Below are 22,085 nucleotides of genomic sequence, written 5' to 3' on the forward strand. Positions count from 1 at the left end.
GCGTTCCCACGAGCCTAGTCGCTATAAGGCTCTCCATAAAAGCAATGTCACTTACCCGGTATTAACAAACGTAACTTAAGTATCACTTCTGCTTTTGACACTTTCAGGTGTCTCAAAGCGTGTCAGAGACGAAACTTGTGCTGAAAGAATGTCTTTTCGGGCATTTAATGCTCTTTTCCGCCCTCAAATTTGGTGAGAGGGTGCTAGCTGGGATACTGTACAGAAGAGTGGCGACGTCCTTCTTTCTCACTGTCGGAGACGGCATTTAAGATTGCGAGCGTCTCTTGGAAAGACAAACTTCTCGTTTTCTGGCAGCAGAAATCATGACCGACGAACCCATACCCCAGACAGCAGTGGCAACTCGCGACTAGACCCCGACAGGCAGGCCTCTAGCACCTAACCGACACCGCTACCACACGTGGAAACACACCGTAGCTTGCGGTGCGGGCAAAATTCGCTAAATTACTGCATGTCGCCAACCGATTTTCTAGAAAAAGGGCAAAAAAATGAATAAGCAGCGTAGCGAATGCGTTACATCAAGGTTAACCGCTGCAACGCCTTCGCTACGTAGAGATCATAAAAAGACGAGTTTCAATATGGCTTGTAATGGCGGATTGAAATACTTCTTTGATTCCAGGGAATCTCTACATAGAGGTTCGTTACATCCAGGTTCAACCGTGCAGTAAATTCTACGGTAATCGTTTCAGATAATACAAAAAAAAAACGTACCTGGGAGTGTTTTTTTCTAGTGCCTGAAAGCCCACGCTTATACCTCATAGCTCACCCTGGAAAATCGCCCATGCAAGGGAGGAATTTTGTTCAAAGGAAAAACACAGAGAGTTCAGCCTCATGGGACCAGCTCCAGGTCCCGCGGCCTGGAGCTGGCGCCATGACCAGGCAACAAATACGTTTTCGCGACCTCCCAAACGAAACGAAAAGGCATGGCTGCGTCTCCCTGATTTACCTCCGCCTTTAGTGTAACATTCATCGGATAGCAGTGCCTACACCTCTCTTTATTAACCCCTTAAAGATCTTTATTAACCTCTCAAAATCCTAAAGTTACTGTCAAAATTGGGTGCCTATACACACTTGACAAGTTGGACCGCACAAATATTATATCTTGCTTCTTATTCTGCACTCCATACTGGACCACTGAAGTACAGCAGGTTGCCCGCGCCGAAAATAAATATAAAAAAGAAACAAGCCGTAAAAGCTGCGTAGAGAGAAACTTGCTGCGAGCTAGTTAGATGTTTTCATCGCAGACACGTTTGTGGTCTTTTTCTTTTGCTTGTCAGGCGGTTCCCAGCTACTGCAGAACACCGTTCGGTAAAGGCTGCGTGACGGGGCGAGATAAGCAGTTCTTCAGACATGCAAATGAGCAGATCCATCACCCGTGACTACGTTTCGCTTCCTCCGAAGTGAGGGCAACTCGCCCAACGCCATCCAACATCTTATACGCGCGCGCACCACCATCTTTGCGCGCATGCGTGATGTGGATTGGTTGGTTGGCCCATCGTCGTCCGATAGTTTCGGTCTCATGAATATATGCAGGCTTACGCCCGACTTCTCGGCCGATTCGTCCGAGCTGGCCCTGGTACCGCGCATGGTGTTGGCGCGACATCGCGTTTCTGGGACGTCGTATAGTATGGTTAAAAGGAAAAAAAAGCGGGAGACAAAAATGCCGACGCTCGTCTGAGCGACGAACCTAATTTCCCTTTGTTTCTGCCGTTCTTAAGCGCCCATTCCGACGGAAAGCACTTTGCATGAACATGCAAATTGGATAGAATCAACGAGTGTTGTTTGATCGGATTATTTGGGGTATCTTCGGACCAAGAGAGAGTTTTAGCGTGTCGTTACCGTGTTTAGGTTACCGTCTACCGTGTTTGCGGGAGTCGCTTGCGCATGCTCGACGAGTTACACTGAACTGTTACTTACCGCCACAGCCTTTACCAACGTTTCTAGAATAGCATTTACCATCGCCAGTGCGCTTTTAGAGCAGAATAAGTGTGCCCTTTCGTCTTCACTGCGCCAAACGCAGTGCGCTCGGCACTTGATGCTTAATACCGCGAATAAAAGTAAAAATAGTTGAAGTTGTTTCTTGCATTTTTCCCGTTAAATGATGCTCAGGAGCACGAGAAATAACTTTTTTTTTCCGGATGGGCGAGCAAAATAGCCGCCCCTACTCGTGCTAGGCCTCGCCCGGCTCAAGCAGTTCAGATGTTTCTGAGCTCGCAAAGCGCTTTTATGTCTCCAAAATTCTGCTGGGCAAGGTAGTATAGTAATTATTTGATCATATTTTACCCATTTAAGCTGAAATATTCAACGCAGGCGTAAATAGTAGTATACCTATATTCCGACTGTACCCAGTAGACGGTGCCACCGACATCGCGTTTTCTTTCTAAAAGCTCTACAGGTAATGGCTGTAGTATTCTCAAAACAAATAATGTTATTGCGAACAATTCAACCGTAAAGTGAAACATTCAAGCTACTTTAAACGAAAGGGAATAGCTGCGAGCAGCAAAATTATGGGTGATTTGTTTCGATACTAAGTCCTCCGATGTCGCTACGTGCACCACGGTGGCCTGTAAACCGGAATACGCAAACCGCAAACGATTTGCTAAAACGCGTCCTACCGTTTACAGCGGCAAACGGAAACTCCGGCTTTCGGTACCACAGTAAGCGGCAACGCAAACACGGTAACGATATGCTAAAACTGTCTAATAACACCCGAGAACGAAACAGTTGGTCGTAAATGTGTCTGTTTTTAGATGCGAAGCATCTCTTGCTCGGATGATGTCCCGCGTCCGTGCCCCGTCCGCAGCGCCTCTGATGATGATTGTGGCAGGATGCCCCTAGGGATTGGCCAACCAAAGAATCCATCACGAGGTAGGTTCACGTTCAACCACCGTCGTCATCTTCCCGTAGGGGAACCGCTGAAGAAGAAGGAGAAAGACAAAGCTGCAAAGAGGAGGGCGTGTACGTTTCTCTCGCCCCGTCCGCAGCACCTCTGATGATGATTGCGGCAGGATGCCCCTAGGGATTGGCCAACCAAAGAATCCATCACGAGATAGCTTCGCGTTCAACCACTGTCGTCATCTTCCCGTAGGGGAACCGCTGAAGAAGAAGAAGGAGAAGAAGGCAAAGCTGCGAAGAGGAGGGCGGGTACGTTGCTCTCAGCCGGCGCACCAACGTCAACAACCTTTACCTCACCAACGCTGACGGAGACTACCGATTCTACCACAGAGACGACAATATCGACAAGAACATGATAGACGAGTTTCGGCACCTCGAGAACCACCGCCTACTCACCGTAACACAACAGTACTTGCGTGCTTTTGCCACCGGTGTGGACCCGGACGCGGAATTCCCTCTGCCGCTACTAAACACCAGATCACTCAACATAACGGCAACACAATGGAACCACACGGAACCCCCATGATGCTTCGCATCCTCATCAGGGTTCCCCACGGGAAGATGGTGTTTTTTTTTTGTTTCGTCTGCATCGACTGATATTGACCGGTGTAACCAATAATTTATAATTCTCGTTGCATCCTGAGTCTCAACGAGAACTGGGGAGTGATGCATGCCAGCTTAGACGTTATTTATCACTGATTCTTTAGCGTTACATCATTTGTTAGGAAAGTAAAGTACGTAATACGTTAGCACGGCCGGTATCTCGCAGGACTATGCTTAGTTTTGTTCCTTAAATGGACAGTGAAGAGAAAACCAAAGTTGGTCTATATAGATTGGCATCCGCAGAAAACAAAAATGACCCGCCGCGGTGGCTCAGTGGCTAAGGCATTGCGCTGCTAAGCACGAGGTCGCGGGCTCGATTCCCTGCCGCGGCGGCCACTTTTCTGATGGAGGCGAAAAGCAAAAACGTCCCTATGTACGAGGTTTCGGCGCGCGTTAAAGATCCCCAGGTGGTCAAAATTAATCCGGAGCCCTCCACTACGGCGCGCCTAATTGCCTGCGTTGAGTCGGCGCGTTCAACCCCACAATCAATCAATCAATCAATCAATCAATCAATCAGAAAACAAATATGCAAGGCTCTGGGTCAGTACCTTAAAAATAATCACGCAAATAATAAAAAGAAGCTATCAGCCGCCCAGCAGAGATGACGTCAACGGCGACTGAACGGATGCGCCAAGTCACGTGACGAACAGAACAAGAACCGCGCGCACAAGCTCAAAAAAAAAAAACACGTAAAATCTTTCTTTGCACGTCCACTTTCATTAATCGTGAAAAATTATAAAAGTACAGGCGTAACCCAAGTTGTGCCGAAATTAGCAAGCAGCCAAGCCTCGGCAGCGGTAGCGGTTGCGATGGTTATTGCAGGTTCGGTGAGGTCACACGTCTGTTATCTGCTTGTTTACATAATGGCGGCAAGCAGTGCATCGGCTTTCTATGGTTCCGTTGTTCTGTGGACAGTAATTTGCGTCTCATAGAGCAAGTTTTTTGCTCCCGCGCGTAGCGCTGTCTGCCTGAACGATGTTTTGCGACCAGGCCGGTGGTGGCTGTGTGGGTGTGTTGAAATCTAAGGTTAGACGAAATCTCGTCTGGTAGGGTGAAAGATTCATAGTTGAAGAAACTGGTTATCGCCGACCAAAGGTTTAGTTGTTGTCGTGGTTTAGTTGTGGTCATTGTGGTCATGTTCGCTTCGCGATGAAATTCGACAAAGTGTTCTGGAGAATGGAATGTGCACCTTGTTTAAATTATCACTAACGACGATTCAACCCCGCACCGGTTATCTAGAGTGTGCGCGAGTTTTTTTACAAACCTTCTCGGCTTGCGCCAGAGTGAAGTGACTTGTTCGCCCCCGTGAAGCGCAAGAAGCCAGTGCTGCCCTTACCACGAACAGGAAGCAATAGATCGCCTGGTCATTTCGCGCTTAGGCCTCAAAGCGCATGCCGTGACGATGCGTATGTTCGAAAACATTTGTTGATTGTCTTGAAGTTGAATAAAATGTGTGCATCAAACCGGGTCTTTCGATTCAGGGCAATTGTGTGTTGCTATGCTTCCACTACACTGTGTACTTAGGCGAAATGATATTTGTGTCATGTCATGCACGTTTTTCATTCCATACTGGCGCCAAGGCGTGTGTTGGTAGTGGTTTGGGTGCTCGGAAAAGCTGTAGGCACACTTCTGGTAGGTGGGCAAATAGGCAATTCATTTCGCAAAACGTACAAAAGATGGCGCAACAAGCGTGACCACATAAATCTCGTTGGGCGAAGATTTTCCAACAACGGCACCCTGACTACACGGAAGACTGCAGGCTATGCGGAGAGACTGCTACCCTCTTCCATGCCACGTGGGCCTGCCCACACCTCTGGGCAGGGGCCGAACACCAAAAGAACCCGCCACTGACTTCCCGTGAATCATGGGAGGCCGCCCTCGCCAGCCCCGACTTACAGATCCAAAAGGACCTAATCAGCCGGGCGAAGACGGGAGCAGAAGCCACTGGAGCCCTGGACAAAGGGTTCCACCTATGATTCTTTCATCTTTTTCTCCCCTTCCCCTTTCCTCCATCTTTCCTTCAATAAAGTTTATTCAGTCAGTCAGTCAGTCAGTCAGTATCGCCACGGAAAAAAATTTATCGTTGCACGCTGTTACAAGTTAAACTAACAGATGGCGCCATGTTGCTAGCCGAGTGGATCGAAGCGACTAAAACCCGACTATCCATAATGAGAATACAAATCTGTAGAGCGCCTCTGCCGTTGTTCTCGCTGCGGTGGCGCTGTCCGCTAGACGTTTTGTAGGTACAGCAAAAGGCCGCGCGGCACATAGGACATAGGCATTGTTTAACCACATCTCACGTCCCGCACGGTACCAAGATTGACGCACAGAGAGGGGCAGGTAACGGAAGTGTGGGGCGGGCAAGTTGTTTTGTTGTATGTGGGCGACCCGTGGCTCCTGCGGCCGCGATGGTTCGCTCGGTACGTTTTAGTTTTCCTTCAAGACCACACCGCTGTATCACTTTCCGGCAACCGTTGTTGTCACGCGAAACGCTATAAAATGGCGCGAGGAATGAAATGCGTTTTTCAATTGTTAATTTCTCGGCAATTAAAACATTTTTCTCCGCCGAATAAATGCTGAGAAATGCTGAGAGGGATGTAGGGCAGCTAAACTTTCGTCTGAGCCCAACTTGCTCTTTGCCATCGGTGTCCCTTTAACTTCAGGAGAGCAAAACTTTGCTTTTGTGCGTTAGTGGATTGACAAAGAATAATAACGTAAAGAAGTGACACCTAAGGTTCAGAGGCACTGAACTCATAGCAGGCGCTCGGTCTAATCAAATCAAATCAAATCAAATCATTTATTTGCCATCATACATAGTAGATGGGAGGGCGGCGAGAAAAAAGCTGCTCACAGGCAGCTTGACCAGCCCACAGCCCCTGATTTATTTGGTTCAGCGCAGCTTCACAATTGCACATCAGTACAGTGCATGTACGTGGCATTATAAATGAACTGAACACACTAGAGAAAAAAAACCCTCTCCATTCCTTCGGAGAAGAAGAAGAAAAAGAAGAAAAAAAAAACAAGTTCCAGTGACAATAAAAAAATCGCGCCAATCTACCCTGTGAATGTAGTTGGGAAGCAAAGCTGTAAACGGCACCCTTAAAGATTACCAATGCCACGTCACTTAAATTCCCTCACATCACTCTACAAATAGCAAAACCAGAGAGAACTGAAATGAACTTAACCACACCATTTATTACTTCAACGAGATATTCTTGTTAAGGTTAAATCAATGCATGGAGCATGAACGGTGTTTGGTTGAGTTGTATTTGTGTAGCACAAGAGTGGAAAGTGTTTTATAGAATTAAAGTAAGCTCCAACCCGGTGTTAGACGATCTGTCTTCTCCGTCTCTGCACCGCGGACGGAGGCGACGAGATTTGGGGCAGAGAAGGGGGAGGAGGAAGAAATCCTTCTGTTCAGATTTCTGAACGGCCCAGAGTGCAGCCCTGGGGAGTGATTCCTTCTTCTGCGGGGCCCATATGCAGTCCGCGAGGCCTGTGTTCTGTCCACCCGCTGAAGCTGGGTAGGTAGAGAGGGACTGGACAGCAGCATCTCCCATTGCTCTTGTTGGGTAGTTGACCGAAAGTGAGAAGGTGCTCAGGGCTAAAGTCGCACACCCCGATTACGGGGCGGAGTGTTCCTACTTCTGAGCAAAATTCACATTCAGCGTCGTAGCGATACGGATACATTAAGTGAAGACGGGTAGGCTGTGGGAAGGAGCCCGGATTGTATGAGTCGTAGGGTAGTTTGTTGTTCTCTGGAAAGGTCAGGGTAAGGCGAAGGTACGGTCTGTCTCAGAAGCCGATAATGCTGGGTTATCTCCCTGAACGTGACAAGCGGGTGACTGTCCTCGTGCAGCGCCATAGCACGGGAGGTAAAAGCGCAGGCTTGTTGGGTGGGCGTATTTGTTGCCCTCCATTAAAACGTGAGGGGGTGTCCAGATGAGCTGAATGGAACCGTTTGGGGAGTGATTTTTTAGCACGCGCAGTGCAGGTCAGGACACCCGACCCTACTGGTAATTCCAGTAGGCTTGCTGGGAATCGATGACTACCCTCCGAACCCCTGGATGAGCGAGGGCCAAGGTGATGGCTGCCTCTTCTGCTGCCGTCATTTCTTGGGTCCTAAGCGAGGCACACGCAAGGAGGTTGGTTCTGGAGGTAGTTATGATGATGGCGTATTGCTGCCCACGATGTTTGGACGCGTCTGTGTAGATATCTGCATGATCCCCACCGAGGGTGGTGTTTAGCGCTTGAGCCCGTGCTTTTCGGTGACCCTCGTCATGTGAGGGGTTCATATTTCTAAGCAAAGGGAGCATCTATAGTTTTAGTCGCCAAGAGTCTGGGAGTACGTCAAGCGGAGTGGCATTCTGGGCTGCCCAGCCGATCTGGTGAAGCATGCGGTTACCCTTCGCAGTTCTGAGTCGGACCTTCTGGTTAGAAAGATGGCCTTCTATCAGCTCTTCCACCGTGTTGTGGAGCCCCGTGCTAAGCAGCCTCTGTGTGGACGCACTCATGAGAAGACCAATGGCCTGCTCGACCGCCTTTCTAATCATTATACAGGGTGTCCCAGCTATCATGCACCAAGAATTAAAAAAAGAGTAAAGGCGTAACTCGAAAGAAACCAGGTGCATAATGTTTGCCGTACTGTGAAAAAGCGGGCAGTATTTTTTCTTTAATGAGACTTAATTAGCTAATTTTAATTAATTATCTAACTCGAGAAATACTGTCCTAATCACTGAAGTGTCAATGAGGCACTTGTAGGTAACCACGAGGGGCATCTAACGGCGGTATTTTCAGCGATGAACTAATTCTGTACACATTTATTCTGGCTGATAAAGGAAACCCGCGAAATATGAAAAATACCACGTGACGGCGCCTCCGCGCGCACCGTAAAGCAACGCCCTCAAACAGGCTGCCTCTGAGTTAGCCAGAATGAAATAGACAAAATAAAGAAAGAAAGGAGAAATCGCAACCGAGTTTGTTCCTTATCTGCACACGCGTCCCGCGAATCTTGCTGCTGCTGCTCCTTTCATGTATGTCATTATCAAGGTGATGCGCTGTCTCTTAGGGCGGGTAACACGCGAAGCAGTTGCTTTCAATCAGCTTTGTTTGGGGACGCTGCTTTACAATGCGCGCGTAAGCGTCGTCACGTGGTATTTTTCATATTTCGCGGGTTTCCTTTATCAGCCAAAATAAATGAGTACGCAATTAGTTCGTCACTGAAAATAGCGCAGTTAGATGCCCCTCGTTGTTACCTACAAGTGCCTCATTGACACTTTAGGGATTAGGACCGTATTTCTCGAGTTAGATAATTAATTACAATTAATAAATTAGGTCTCATTAAAGGGGCCCTGAAAGGCGTTTTGAGCACACTAAATTGACTAGCGCAATCGTTAGATTGGGTCGTCAACATCATCTGTGCCAAGTATTACTCTTTTACGCGCAGCGGAAAGCTCACACTTTTGTTGCAAAGTTTGTCGCTTTTTTCTCACCCTTTCCTTCGTGTTTTTGGACGCCGCCATCTTCACATGTCTACATCATCGATTCCCAGATGTTCGTCATGAGCTAGACATCCTGCCATTGGGCGGCTTTTTCACGCACTTCCGGCAAAGAGATGAGTCGTCTGCTCAGCGTCGGCTCGCCGGCTGATCTGCCAGCGGAGTGCCGGAGTGCTTGGACATTTTACGACAAACGAAACAAGTGTAAACAATCGCTTAACCCTTCGTATTGAATGCAACAGGGCCATAACACGACATGAATATTCTCTTACTTGAGTACGTTCCATAAAGAAAGCGTTGAAGCCCCGTGGCACTTCTTTCATGCAATCGCAGAGAACGCCCTGAGCCGAATGCCCGGGTTTGACGCATACATTTTATTGAACTTCCAAACAATCCAGAGATGCGTTTCGAACGAACACAGCGTCACAACATGCGTTGCAAGTCCGACCCGCGATTAACAGACGATGGGTTGCCTCCTCCTGCCCCTCGTAAATTCGGCACTCACCTCGCGCGCGGGGCAATGGTCTAATTAGTGTGGCATGATGGCCGCCGCGAGAGCAGTCTGTCTTGATTTTACCTAACCGGCCAAACCGCTTCCGCTCACTGACTAACCAGAGTCACTGATAATTACTGATAGCGACACTGGCTAGTCAGTGAGCGGAAGCGGTTAGGCCGGTTAGGTAAACATCCAGACAGACTGCTCCCATCCAGTACAGCAATCCTAGCTGGTGTCGTTTCGCAACTGCAAATGATCAGTCTGCCTTGATTTTACCTAACCGGCCAAACCGCTTCCGCTCACTGACTAGCCAGCGTCACTATCAGTAATTAACAGTGACTCTGCCTAGTCAGTGAGCGGAAGCGATTTTGCCGGTTAGGTAAAATCAAGACAGACTGTTCTCGCGGCGGCCATCATGCGACGCTAATTAGACCATTGCCGCGCGCGGTTTGCGGGGATGAATAGCAAGTCACTTAACTCTGGCGCACAAGCCGAGATGGCTTTTAGCCACGCACACTGCACATACCCCATGCGAGGTTGAGTCGTACGCCGCTTGAGAAAGATAATCCAGACCATCGGAAGCACTATCCACCCGCAGAAGCACAACGTCGCATTTCATCGCGAAACAAAGGCGTCCACAACACACACACCATCGCCTCCTGTAATGCCAAACGCATCTCGCACTTCCCAGTGGGAGTGAGTGTCCTTGAGTGAGTGCCCATATGCCGTGAGGTGGGGCCCCAAGCTGAACCGGGATCACGCAACCGTAACTGACTTCTAGAGCGGTTTGTGCCTTGTTGCCAGGGCAACCGATGTTTGATATTGTCAAAGAAATGGTGCTCGCTCCAGCGCGAGGAAACTCAGAGCCGTGGCGGAGCATGTTTTGCCAACGTTGCCGCTCTCCACCACGCGTCGCCCCAAGCTGAACTGGCGTTTTGTGCACGGGTTATGTATCGGTTTAAAATGACTTTTTCACATGCCGCCGGCAGGAATTACCACCGCCACAAAATAAGACCCGGCACCAGGGGGGCCACATCTGATACGGCGCGTTTTGGATAAACAGTGCGCTGTGCATCCAAGGGAGCGAGCGCAGGATCCTCCCCGTGCGGCTGCGAGATCGCCGCCGATAAAAAGTCGCGTGCCGCCGATAGCAAAGTTCTGCAGCAACGTACACCGCGAAAGGGCAAGGCCAGGCCGCCGCACACATGGGGCCAGATTTTTCGTTCGCTTTTCCAGCCTTGAGCGTAGTGCGGGATTCATGGTGTCAACAAAGCTTGCCCGTAGCAGACGGCTGTGTGAGCAGCGCAATAGCGTAAGTACGTCACCGCCGAGGAGCGCAGCATCATGGGAGGGAAGGCTCGCTCGCCGTCAACAGCGGAGAGTAAGTTGAAAGGAGGAGGAAACGCGGCGCGACGATAATGCGCGGTTTTAAAGCAAAGCTTTTTACCTCTACCCCCCAAGGGTTCTTTCGCAACCGTTGGTGTCACCAGAAAACTCCAGGGAACAAATAAAAGAATTTACTGGCACCGCCGGGAATCGAACCTGGAACTAATAGACTAAGAAAGCGAGAGCCCGTTGTCTTACCGATTTAGCTACGAGCCCAAGCGAAGACGGGGACGACAGGTAGTGTACTCAAAAAGCGCATCTACGGTTTTACCCCTTGCGTTCTCGCTGAATGCCACGTGAAAGCGTCACCCGACCACTCACGCCCGTCTAGCGGCCCTGTGAGAACCTTGCTCACGTGCAAAGAGTTACAAAAATTAAAGAAAGCTCTAAACAGTGCATGGCATCTCACTTCTAGTAGGCCAATGTGCTAACGCCTGTGGCCTCCAGTGTTCACGTAAAAACAATCACAGCTCCTTGCCGTCCGCCCTCACGCCAAATCACGGAATACATTCAAATAATCCTTGATTGTCCGGCCATCACGTGCAGCATACGTGCCACGTCGGCGGAGCAGGCGGAGGAAGCCGCCATCGCCTTGGCTCTCAGATGCCGACCGGAAGTAACCACGATACTCAGCGATTCTCGCTCAGCCATCACCCACTACAGCAGAGGGTACACTGGAGCCCCGGCTGCCAAGATACTACCCAATGTCAAAACCACCACCACACACCTAAGATGGTTTCCAGCCCACACGGGGACCGTCTCTGGACGCTTCGCCAACCGTAACGAGGAAGCGGACGCCGTCGCGCGTGAGCTCGCGTGCCGCACGACGCCCCCCCGCCCCTCGGAAGCGGAAGAAACGACCACAGCTAACTTCGAACCACTCATGGAATTCGGAGAGATACTCGGCTGGTACCGGGAGACCCGCCGACAACTACCCACGCCTCATCCAGGTTTAAGCAGAAGAGAAGGTGTCCTTCTACGACAACTACAAACCAGGACTGTCCTCACACCGGCACTCGCTCGACATGTGAACCCCGGATTGTTTGCGAGTGTAATGTGCAGTGCGTGCGGGGACGGACCGGATACCTTAGCCCACTTGATGTGGGGGTGTGGTGTTCCCGTGCAGGGGAATACCTGGGACTCGTTTCCACCGGACATTGAACAGTGCGTCACGTCGCCCCATCAGGCGATGCAACTCCAAGCTATCCAGCGGCTCGATGCTGCGTTGGCCCTGCAGAGGCGAACGGAGACTACTCCTAGTAGCCAATGATGAGTCAGGCAACATAGAGGTCTAGCGAGACAGAGGGGTGGCGAAGCCCTGCGCGGCATGACCCACTCCCTCACACGCCGGATAGTGATAATAAAGTCTTGTTCTCTCTCTCCACGCCCCAGCATTAAGATCGTGGGCCGACATCTCCAGACTAACACCAAGATGTCTCCTTGCACGCCTCAAAAACAGCAATAATCAAATCGTACACATGATCAGGCGAGCTGCCACCAAGAAGAGAGGCCGACCCGCCACGGTGGCTCAGTGGCTAAGGCGTTGCGCTGCTGAGCACGAAGTCGCTGGTTCGATTCCCGGCCGCGGCGGCCGCTTTTCTGATGGAGGCGGAAAGCAAAAATGCCCGTGTGTACGAGAGTTCGGCGCACGTTAAAGATCCCCAGATGGTCAAAATTAATCCGGAGCCCTCCACTACGGCACGCGTCATCGCCTGCGTTGCGTCGGCGCGTGAAACCCTACAATCAATCAAATCAATCAAGAAGAGAGGCCCTAATGAATCCGGTACCTTTCGATTAATTGACGCTTCTGTCCTCTCGAGAGTCACTTACGTCAACCCCCTCTCTTCTTCTCGACAAGGAGGACATAGAGATGCTTTATAGAATGATTAGAAAGGTGGTCGAGCAGGCCATTCGTCTTCGCATGAGTGCGTCCACACAGAGGCTGCTTAGCACGGGGCTAAGAGATGATAGAAGGCCATCTTTCTAACCAGAAGGTCCGACTAGGAACTGCGGTGGGTAACCGCATGCCTCACCAGATTGGCTGGGCAGCCCAGAATGTCACTCGGCTTGACGACTAAAGACCCAGAGTCTTGGCGACTAAAACTAAAGATGCTCCCTTTGCTTAGAAATATGAACCCCTCACATGACGAGGGTTACCGAAAATCACGGGCTCAAGCGCTAAACACCACCCTCGGTGGGGATCATGCAGTTATCTACACAGACGCCTCCAAACATCGAGGTCAGCAATACGCAATCATCGTGGCTACCTCCAAACCCAACCTCCTTGCGTGTACCTCGCTTAGGACCCAAGAAATGACGACAGCAGAAGAGGCAGCCGTCACCTTGGCTCTCACTCAACAAGGGGTTCGTAGGGTATACCGATTCCCAGCAAGCCTACTGGAATTACCAGTAGGGTCGGGTGTCCTGACCTGCACTGCGCGTGCGAACAAACCACTCCCCAAACGGTTCCATTCAGCTCATCAGGACGCCCCCTCACGCTTAAATGGAGGGCAACGAATACGCCCACCCAACAAGCCTGCGCTTTTACCTCCCGTGCTATGGAGCTGCACGAGGACAGTCACACTCTTGTCACGTTCAGGCAGATAACCCAGCATTATGGTCTTCTGAGACCGACCGTACCTTCACCTTACCCTCATTTTTCCAGAGGACAACAAACTACCCTACGGCTCATACAATCCGGGCTCCTTCCCACAGGCTACGCGTCTTCACTTAATAAATCTGAATCGCTACGACGCTGAATGTAAATTTTGCTCAGAAGTAGGAACACTCCGCCCCGTAGTATGGGTGTGCGACTTTAGCCCTGAGCACCCTCCTCTCTTTCCGTCAACTACCCGACAGGAACAATGGCAGATGCTGCTGTCCAGGCCCTCTCTACCTACCCAGCTTCAGAGGGGGGACAGAAAACAGGCCGCGCGGACTGCATATGGGCCCCACAGAAGAAATAATCACTCCCCTGGGCTGCACTCTGGGCCGTTCAGAAATCTGAACAGAATTATTTCTTCTTCCTCATCCTCCTCCTTCTCCGCCTCTTCCCCCTTCTGCCGCAAATCTCGTCGCCTCCGTCCGCGGCGCAGAGACAGAGAAATCAGATCGTCTAACACCGGGCTGGAGCTTACTTTAATTTTATAAAAAAAATGTCTCCACTCTTGTGCTACCCCAATACAACTCAACCAACCGCCGTTCATGCATCTGGCATTCATTAGCCTCACCAAGAATATCTCTTTGAAGTAATAAATGGTGTGGTTAGGTGCAATTTACTTCTCTCTGGTTTTACTATTTGTAGAGCGATGTGAGTGAATTTAAGTGACGTCGCAGGGGTAATCGTTGTGGATGCCGTTTACAGCTTTGCTTTCCAACCACATTCACAGGGTGGATTGGCGCGATTTTTTTTATTTACGATTTCTCAGCTAATACTCATCGCTTCAACAAAATTCTTGCGGGAGGAGATTGCTAATACATTGCTTTATTTGGTTAAATGTACATCCACGCATCGGCGGAAGGTATTTCAGGACCCCTTTAACGAAAAAATTACTCTCCGCTTCTTCACAGTACTGCAAACATTATGCACTAGGTTTTCTTCGAGTTACGCAATTTCCCTTTTTTTAAATCTTGGTGCATGATAGCTGGGACACCCTGTATAAAGCATCTCTATGTCTTCCTTGTCGAGAAGAAGACAGGGGGTGGACGTAAGTAACTCTAGAGATGACAAAAGCTTCAATTAATCGAAAGGTACAGGATTCCTTTAGGCCTCGCTTCTTGGTGGCAACTCGCCTGATCATGTGTATGATTTCATCAATGCCTTTTTTGAGGCGCTGCAAGGAGAAGTCACTCTTAGTGTTAGCCTCGAGATGTAGGCCCAGGATCTTGATGCTGGGGCTTGGGGTGATGGCTTGACCATCAAGGAGTATTTGAATGTATTCCTTGGTTTGGCGTGAGGCCGGACGACAAGGAGCTGTGATTGTTTACGTGAACACAGGAGGCCACAGGCTTTAGCACATTGGCGTACTAGAAGTGAGATGCCATGCATTGGTGCGAGCTTCCTTTAATTTTGTAACTCTTAGCACATGAGCAAGGTGCGCACAGGGCCACTAGACGGGCGTGAGTGGTCGCGTGACGCTTTCACGTGGCATTCAGCGAGAACGCAGGGGGTAAACCCGTAGATGTGCTTGGTGAGTACACCACCTGTCTTCCCAGTCGTCGCGTGCGCTCGTAGCTAAGTCGGTAAGACAACGGGCTCTAGCTTTGTTAGTCTGTTAGTTTCAGGTTCGATTCCCGGCGGTGCCAGTAAATTCTTTTATTTATTCGCTGGAGTTTTCTGGTGACACCAACGGTCGCGAAAGAACCCTTGGGGGGTAGAGGTAAAAAGCTTTGCTTTAGAACACGGCATAGCAAGAAATCACAGAAAGACATCAAACTCACTATACATGAGCTGGAGATTCCGGTAAGAACAAGAAAACAAATCAAAACCATCTACTTTGTACATGTTCAAAAGAGACGGTAAAGTGTAAGATAAACGCTGTTGACCGGTATTTAGACGAGCAGTATGCACTAACCAGTTTTCTAATAATGCGCCGTATTACCTTATACCAACTAAAAACAAATTGGCTGACTTACCATATCTTTCTGCAGTTTGTTTATCAAGCGCACGAAATGGCGACAGCTCAAATTAGGAAAAACGGTAAAACCAGTTTCCTGGCCTTCTCGGGAAAAGATTTATCAATAATAACGTTCGTTGACACGTAGTGATTTGTTTAGTGCGGAAAACAGCGGAATAGGACAAATAGATGCCATTCCCTTTTTTCTGTAACAGGTAGGCATGCACTTTTCTTACAGAATTTTCCAAGCGCATGCGCGGTTGGCCTTTGCCTTTCGAAATCATTGAATAAGAACGTCACTCGTGGATTGACCTTTTTTTTCGTCTAATTACGACATAGAAATATAGATATAGTGGTACACTTTGCCCCCTAATCTTTATGACCTGCTATATCCCCCTACCTAATATTTACATACGAGCATGCATTTTTTTTTGCTATTTCTGCTTATAACTGACGACTTATAACTGACTATAAGCTTACGTCAACGATAAATGGTTAAGGCGGGCAGAGCAGCATATTGTTTCGCTAGTTTCTCCGCAAATTTTGGCCCAGAAGCCTAACAATAACAGCTCCCTTCATGATAAGGACCTGAGAGTGTATTGAATTTGAACATGGATATTCCTGCTAATGCTACCTTCGTACAGTGCTCTACATGTTAAAGCAACGACAGTTTTAAGTGCAATGCACTTCTTAAGCGACCCTGAACCTGCGTCTACCGGTGATGTCCGCGCACGTGGAGATGGGCGCGCGCAGCCTGGCCGCTGACATGGCACATACCCACGTGGGGGATTGGCCAGGAATTTCCTCGTCTTCCTTGGCAACGGGGGGAGATGGGCGTGCGCTGCCTGGCCGCTGACATGGCACATACCCACGTGGGGGATTGGCCAGGAATCGGGCGTGAGAAGGGCTAATGCACCCGCTTAAAGGAGTACTGACACGAAATTTCAAATCTGAGATCCGCTCTAGCAATCAAGTACAACGACAACACAAATAGGTGTCTGTGAATAAATGCATCTTTCTTTCTTTGTAGTTGTGTGTGTGTGTGTGATCTCTCTTTCGCGAACATTACCGAACCGCGCAAATTCAACTCGTGCATTCGCACTTTCACATTCTTCCCCTCGGGGAAATGCGGGGAATTTTTTTAGCGTCGCTTTCTGCCTTGGGATCGGGACAAACTGTTTGTTCGTCAAATCACCAGGGGGAAATAGATATACTAAACTGGGCTCATATATAGTAAGACGGGATTCTGTTACAGCTACCAGCTCCTTAGCTGTGTATACACGACTGCGCATGCTCAGTTGCTTTCGGGTTGGTAACGGACGAGAGCAGCCGTACCGGCGCAAGTGCGGTCCTGTTCGTATTGCAAAGTCCCATGATATTACAGCATCCCGTTCTCACTATCGTCCTTCACAACAGAAGGTCAAACACAGTACCCCAGCCTTTCCCCTCGTACGGCCAGAGAGAAACTACGCAGACAGCACCCCTGCAAAATTCGCCAACCTTCCAGGTCTGATTACATAGACCGCATTCCAAGAAGAAAAGGGAGCAGGCCAAAGCAGGTCACACGATGCCCGACAGCGAGCTGTAGGTCCGGGCCCCTCGTAGCTCATTTTCGGGCAGATCTCGTCGTGCAGGCCAGCCAAAGCGTTTCGCAAGATGCAGCCGAGCGAGAGGAGAAGAAGCGGGAAAGCCATGCTCAGTGAGTGCAGCAGAGCGATCGGTTCGGTACCGTTTCAAAAGGATCATCCGAGGAGCCGAGAACATGGTCCTTTCTCGATGCGATCCGCACCACCTCTACGGCTGGTCATCTGGGCGGAACAAAAGCCGGCACGGGTCACCAAACGCCCCACGGCGCGCCGCTGCAGCTGCGCACAAGTGAGCTCGCGACGCCAAGGCGGCCGCGGGAAGACCAGGGCGGGGGAGGAAACGCTGCAGGTGTCCCTTGCGCGGAAGCTTTGCGCCCTGATTGACGCAAATCGCGTTACAGATGGCGAGGTATGGGCGGGGGGAGCTAACCCCGGTAGGGGAAGGCTCGGGATTATTTTAGGGCATCGCAGTGTTTTTTTTTTTTTTTTTTTGAGGCGGCACCAAAGGCGTACAGACAGGTGTACACACGTACTATTTTTGTTTTTGCTAGTTAGGAATATTGACATTGCGGCTGGCTGGGCGAAGCACTGGGGAATGTTCTTACCGTAAATCACCCGTGGCATTGCCCAATCGCGTATGTAAATGAGTGACAACGCGTGTGTACAGTGTATACAATTCGAATCCAATCCAATACAATACAATCCATTTCAATCCAAAAACAAATCCAATCCAATCCAATCCAATCCAATCCAATTCAATCCAATGCTCCTCGCGCATGCGCAACACTGTGTACATGGACGCCAAGGGACAAGCCAGGGACAAAGCGAGGTTCTAAGGAGCTTCGCCCCCCCCCAAAAAAATGGCAGCATCTCCCCTCCGTGGATGATGGCAAGGGTGCGGAGTACGGGGACTCCAAATGACATCCAAATTGCCCCCCGAGTGACATCCGATTGGCGCCCCGACCGTCACTCGATTTGAGCCGTGAGTTCAACCTTGATTATTCCCTAAATGAAACTGCATCACGGCTCAAATCGAATTTCTCTTGATTTTCGCTCGATGGTGGTGTACGCACGGATGGACGCGAACGGACATTGGGAGGTCCTAAGGTAGTCCGCACAGGTACAGACCAGGGAGTAAGCCGTTTGATTCTCGGGTACTAACTTACGGTCGTAGTGCTTGTGTGATTTTTTGCGATTGTAAATGCTATGCGCACGGACCCGGACGGACATTGTGCGGTCCTAAGGTACTCTGCACCTAAAAAAAAAAAGCGACGCGCGTAAGTATGTTGAACCACAGCGCAAACGACAAGACACAGGATGATAGCAAGGGGACACACGAAGCGCTGACTTACAACTGGAATTTATTTTCTCCAACGGCGCCAAATATAAACGAAATTGAAGAAAATAAATCATAAAAAAACCTCCAAACTTTACTCCGAAACTCCAAAAAATTCTTTCTCTCCAACGGCGACAGTTGTAAGTCAGCGCTTCGTGTGTGCCCTAGCTATCGTCTTGTGTCTTGTCGTTTGCGCTGTGGTTGAACATGCATCACCAACTCGCCCAACTTTTTACGTTGCTAAGCGCGTAAGTAGCTGACCTCCTCAACTGAACCACTGGGCCCCACTAGGTTTGCTAGGTTGCGATACCAGCTCTGGGGCGCAACCAGCGGAAGTTCGAGTACTCGTCCAGAAAGTCGGGCAAACGGCCCCCAGGAAAGTATAGACAATGCTACGTATGGGCCAGTCTCGTTCGCATTCTGCCAGAAATGTCTGCCGGTTGCTTAAAACACTGCAGCGCAGCACAACAAAAACTGGCGTACAAGTTTCTGTCCCGAGTCTGTTCGTTGCAATACAAAGTGGCGTACAAGCAGACCTGAGAAGTATTGCGATATTCTTTACGACATACCAAGAGAAACGCCCGTGTCGTGTCACTGGCACTTTGAGAGCTCTACCTCCTGTAACGCAATTCAAGCCCGATTTCTATCGGCGCTGTATCGCAAACTCAAGACGAGACAAATGACGTTCTGAAGCGGACATTTTATGGATACGTGTATCAACGGAATTGACGCCACGAATCCGCTGCATCCTGACGCGATCTACTCTGTTTTCCTTCCCAAAGCACCTGAAAAACGTACGACAGGTCTTGGAATTTGCCGGGAAGAAGTGAAAAAAAAAATCTATACAGTTTGGCCGTCGCACATCGCTCGGTTCGCGTACGTATAACTTATCCTGCGGTGAATGCTAGGTTAATTAAACACTGAAGTCGCCTGCATGTTCGCGACCTCCTTTCTTAGTACCTGAGCATATTTTTTTTTTCCCTTAAGTTCATACAGTTTGGGTGCCAGCACACGAATCTCTTGAGGGGAATGAGGCGGCTCACGCCGCCGCCCGCGCTTACATACACCGGGCCGTTTCTCTCACGGGGCAGTCGCCACCTCTTCCACGTAACCCGCAACCTCTCTTGCGCTACACAGATACCTTGGCGGACTACCGACACAAGTGGCAAATTTTCTACATTCAACACCACCACCTCACAAGCGATGAAGCAACAACTTTCAGATGACTTCAAACAAACACGTATCCACATCGTAGCCTTCTTCATGCCATTTATCCAACAGACTATCAAGCCACCTGCAACTACTGCCCAGTGCCCGGTACCCTATACCATAAGGTGTGGGAGTGCCAAAAAACACCGGACCTGCAACCAATCCCCAACCCATCCATACAACAGTGGACGGCGCGGTTGACCAGCAAGGACCCTACGTTCCAGCTTGACCTCTTGCAAAAGGCCCGAGCAGCCAGCCGCAGCCAGGGGATCCCGGACTAGGGATCCCCTCCACCGGGCGGGTGTTCCAACAACTGCCCCTGTTGTTGTCAATAAAGATCTCATTGATTCATTTATTCATTGCATATGCCGAGCCACAAATTAACCCGGCACACACGAAAGTTTTCATGGAGATGGTTGTGACAAATTGTGTCCGCTGTAATGACACTGAAGAAAAAACACTGTGAACAATAAAACTTTAATACAGAAAAAAAAAACAGCGCCAGAACCCAGGTTACAAAACCTGCGGTCTTCAAATTTCAGTTACCCACATTTTTTCTTTAGAATGTTTGAATGCTCGTATCTGCGCTAGTTCCCTGCTGATGATGTCTGCACCAACGGCTAAATTTCTTTAATGTGCTTGCTGCCTCAATAATTGTTCTACTTTAAATATTTCACCCTCGCAATGAGAACTAAGCGTAATTTTCTGAACGATACATAGCTATCAAAGTGGGCGGCTGAGATGAAACGTCCTAAACCCAGAACCCTTACTGTTTATGTGACTACAGTGGGCTAACATAACTGCAACCCCCAATCACGACACAAGAGTACTCACAGGGCAACTCATCGATGCAAGAGAAATTACAAGAGACGCGGAATTTCCCGTACCTGTCATAAACACAAAAAAATCCGCGCGCCCCGCACCGACAAGCTTTATTCACACATAAAAAATTCGCGCCAATCCACCTTGTGAATGTGGTTGGAAAGCAAAGCTGTAAACGGCACCCACAACAATTACCCATGCGACGCCACTTAAATTCACTCACGTCGCTCTACAAATAGTGAAACCAGAGAAGTGAAATGTGCTTAACCACAGCATTTATTATTTTAAAAAGATATTATTGGTAAGGTTAAATCAATGCATGATGCATGAACGGTGGTTGGTTGAGTTGTATTGGTATAGCACATGAGTGGAAACCGTTTTTTTAATAAAATAAAGGAAGCTGAAACCCGGTGTTAGACGATCTCACTTCTCCGTCTCTGCCTGCCGCCGCAGACGAAGGCGACGAGATCGGCGGAGGAGGAGGAGGAGGAGGAGGAGGAGGAGGAAATATTTCTATTCAGATTTCTGAGCGGCCCAGAGTGCGGCCCAGGGGAGTGGTTCCTTCTTCACTGGAGCCCATATGTAGTCCGCGCCGCCTGTGCTCTGTCCATCAGCTGAAGCTGGATAGGTAGAGAGGGGCTGGACAACAGCATCTCCCATCGCTCTTGTTGGGTAGTTGGCGGAAAGAGAGGAGGGTGCTCAGGGCTAAAGTCGCAAACCCCCATTAAGTGGCGGAGTGTTCCTACTTCTGAGCAAAATTTACATTCAGCGTCGTAGCGATTCGGGTACATTAAGTAAAGTCGCGTCGGGTGTGGGAAGGGGCCGGATTGTATGAGCCGTAGGGTAGTTTGTTGTTCTCTGGAAAAGTCACGGTAAGGCGAGATAGGGTCTGTCTCTGAAGGCGATAATGCTGGGTTAGGTCCCTGAACGAGACAAGCGGGTGGCTATTCTCGTGCAGCTCCGTAGCACGGAGGGTAAAAGCGCACGCTTGTTGGTGGGCGTATTCGTTGCCCTCCATGGAAGCGTGAGCGGGTGTCCAGATGAGGTGAATAGAATCGTTTGGGGAGTGTTTTTTTAGCCCACGCCATGCAGGTCGGGACACCCAACCCAACTGGTAATTCTGGTAGGCTTGTTGGAAATCTGTGACTAGCTTCCGAATCCCTGGTTGAGTGAGAGTCAAGGTGGTGGCTGCCTCTTCTGCTACCGTCATGTCTCCTGCTTCCGTCATGCCAGGGAGGCACACGCATGGAGGTTGGTTCTGGAGGTAGCCACGATGATGGCGTGCTGCTGCCCTCGATGTTGGGAAGCGTTTGTGTAGATAACTGCATGTTCCAAACCGAGGGTGGTGTTCAGCGCTTGAGACCGTGCTTGTCGGCGACCCTCGTCGTGTGAGGGGTTCATATTTCTAAGCAAGGGGACCATCTTTAGTTCTTGTCGCCAAGAGTCCGGGAGTACATCAAGCGGAGTGATATTCTGTGCTGCCCAGCCAATGCGGTAAAGGATGCGGCGACCTGCCGTAGTTCTGCTCATTCGGAGCTTTTAAGTGCGAATGCACTTTATGAGCGACCCTGAATTCCGTTGACCGCCGTCCGTCCACATAGCAACAGCTGCGGGTGCGCG

General features: G+C 49.7%; 1 protein-coding gene across 6 annotated transcripts in view; it reads right to left on the bottom strand.

Annotated features, from left to right (window-relative positions):
• The window catches only part of Dgk (diacyl glycerol kinase 1), a 603,682-nt gene that overhangs the window by 164,198 nt on the left and 417,399 nt on the right, over positions 1-22,085 (bottom strand). For 5 of the 6 annotated variants that reach the window (XM_077706109.1, XM_077706108.1, XM_077706110.1 and 2 more), the window contains one exon: positions 17,242-17,320. The exons of the other annotated variant lie outside the window; for it this stretch is intronic. In XM_077706109.1, coding sequence (XP_077562235.1) covers positions 17,242-17,276 — 35 coding nt within the window. In that variant the 5' untranslated portion in view covers positions 17,277-17,320. The remainder of the gene's footprint in view (positions 1-17,241; positions 17,321-22,085) is intronic. 6 annotated transcript variants of the gene reach the window in all.

Source organism: Haemaphysalis longicornis, unplaced genomic scaffold (assembly GCF_048455015.1).
Source record: "Haemaphysalis longicornis isolate Haplotype H1 unplaced genomic scaffold, Haemaphysalis longicornis Haplotype H1 scaffold_4, whole genome shotgun sequence".
In the NCBI taxonomy this organism is placed as follows: Eukaryota; Metazoa; Arthropoda; class Arachnida; order Ixodida; family Ixodidae; genus Haemaphysalis; species Haemaphysalis longicornis.